The 1,537-nt window shown below is 36.2% G+C and overlaps 1 protein-coding gene across 2 annotated transcripts in view; it reads right to left on the bottom strand.

The window, feature by feature from the left end:
• The window catches only part of LOC107868420, a 13,625-nt gene extending 12,692 nt beyond the window's left edge, over positions 1-933 (bottom strand). The window contains exon 1 of one of the 2 annotated variants that reach the window (XM_047393761.1): positions 13-933. In XM_047393761.1, coding sequence (XP_047249717.1) covers positions 13-681 — 669 coding nt within the window. In that variant the 5' untranslated portion in view covers positions 682-933. The remainder of the gene's footprint in view (positions 1-12) is intronic. The other variant, XM_047393766.1, reaches the window with a different exon arrangement.
• Between the last annotated feature and the right edge of the window lie 604 nt (positions 934-1,537).

Raw genomic sequence — 1,537 nt, 5'->3', positions numbered from 1 at the left:
TAAACTACTAACCTTGTCATCAACAGTTACTTTGAGCTGCAATGCTGCCTTGGCCTTTTTCTTCATCTTATACAACCTACGGCCCACAATAAGAAAAGCCATGACAGCAGCAGCAACAGAAATTGTCCAGACAGGGGTGCTAACTCTAAAAGCACAGTATTTGACAAGTTGTATTGGCACCTTCCACCACACTATGCTCCTCCTCTTCTGGTCTCCTCCTCCTCCTCCTCCTGCATCATTACTCCTCTGTTCTACTACTTGAATCTTCTCTTCATTTCCCTGCAGAATTCCTTCATTTTGTCCAGCACTTGTTATCGGATTACTCTCGGATTCTTCAACAGTTTCAGTTGCTATCTCTTCTTCAAAACTACCGTCAAATTCACTTTTAGCCTCCGGCTCACTTCCGGAATCCAACCAGAATTCGCCGGCACCAGGAGTCTTGATGTTTTCGGAAGTGGGATCAATCCAACTGGGATTATCAGATTCTTCGGAGTCCTCCTCCACCTCGCTTCCATTCATATGCCTGATTTGAGAGTCTATACCAAAGTAATTGGGTTGAATCACACCGCCAATTTCATCCAGACCGGCCGTGCTTTCTGCTGAACCGGCCGGAGTTAACGATTCCGATTCAGAAGCCTGGTTCGATTGAAGCATCTCCCACTCTCCAAACTCAACATCCATCGCTGGTGGGGGTGGTGCTGATCAAACCCTAATTTAATTTAGGAAAGTAAGAAAGAGAAAATAGAATGGGAAATTTGGATCAAGCTTATCATGTCCCTCTCTATAACAAACCAGTCACTATTATATTTCACTGTTTCCTAAATTATCTTAGAGGCCTAAATTTAATTTAATCACCATTAGCTGTATATGTATTTCCACACATAATTTACTTAGGTGAAATGACTCTGGAATGATTTCAAATAACTAGTCGAAATCACATGTCTAAATATTTATATAGTGTAATTATAAAGATATTGAGGAAATCTAATAGACCTTGGTTTGTTTTGGTTTTATAAATTGAACGAAAAAGGGTCAAAAATATTGCTGCACTATTTAAAATGAAGCAAAAATAACTTTTGGTAGTATCTTGGCTCAAAAATACTTCTCCGTTAATTTATTGACTTAAAAGTATTTCTTTCCCTAACGAAATGACACAAAACACGCCATGTGATGAAAAAAGATCGCATGGCTAGTCCATGTGAAAAATCATCCCATTTATCAATACATTTTTGGTCTATTTAAAACCCCCGCCATCAAACTCGATTTTCATGTCTGATTTAAAATAGGGTAAAATTCACAAGTAACATACTTAAGAGTTTAATTACTAGTTTTATAGCAACAATTTCATAATTACATTTTATAGCAATTTTTATTTTGTATTTTTAAAAAATGTTGCTATAAAAATACATCTACAAAAAAATTATTGCACTTAATTAACTGAAATTAGTTGAGCTATATATGGTATAATTACCAATCAAGTAAATATGTTGAATCCTTTTCCATTTAAAACACTTAAAAAACGTGACCTCCATTATAA

Source organism: Capsicum annuum, chromosome 1 (assembly GCF_002878395.1).
Source record: "Capsicum annuum cultivar UCD-10X-F1 chromosome 1, UCD10Xv1.1, whole genome shotgun sequence".
Taxonomy (NCBI): domain Eukaryota; kingdom Viridiplantae; phylum Streptophyta; class Magnoliopsida; order Solanales; family Solanaceae; genus Capsicum; species Capsicum annuum.
The sequence above is the reverse complement of the archived record's forward strand: the minus strand, read 5'-3'. Positions and strand labels throughout refer to the sequence as shown.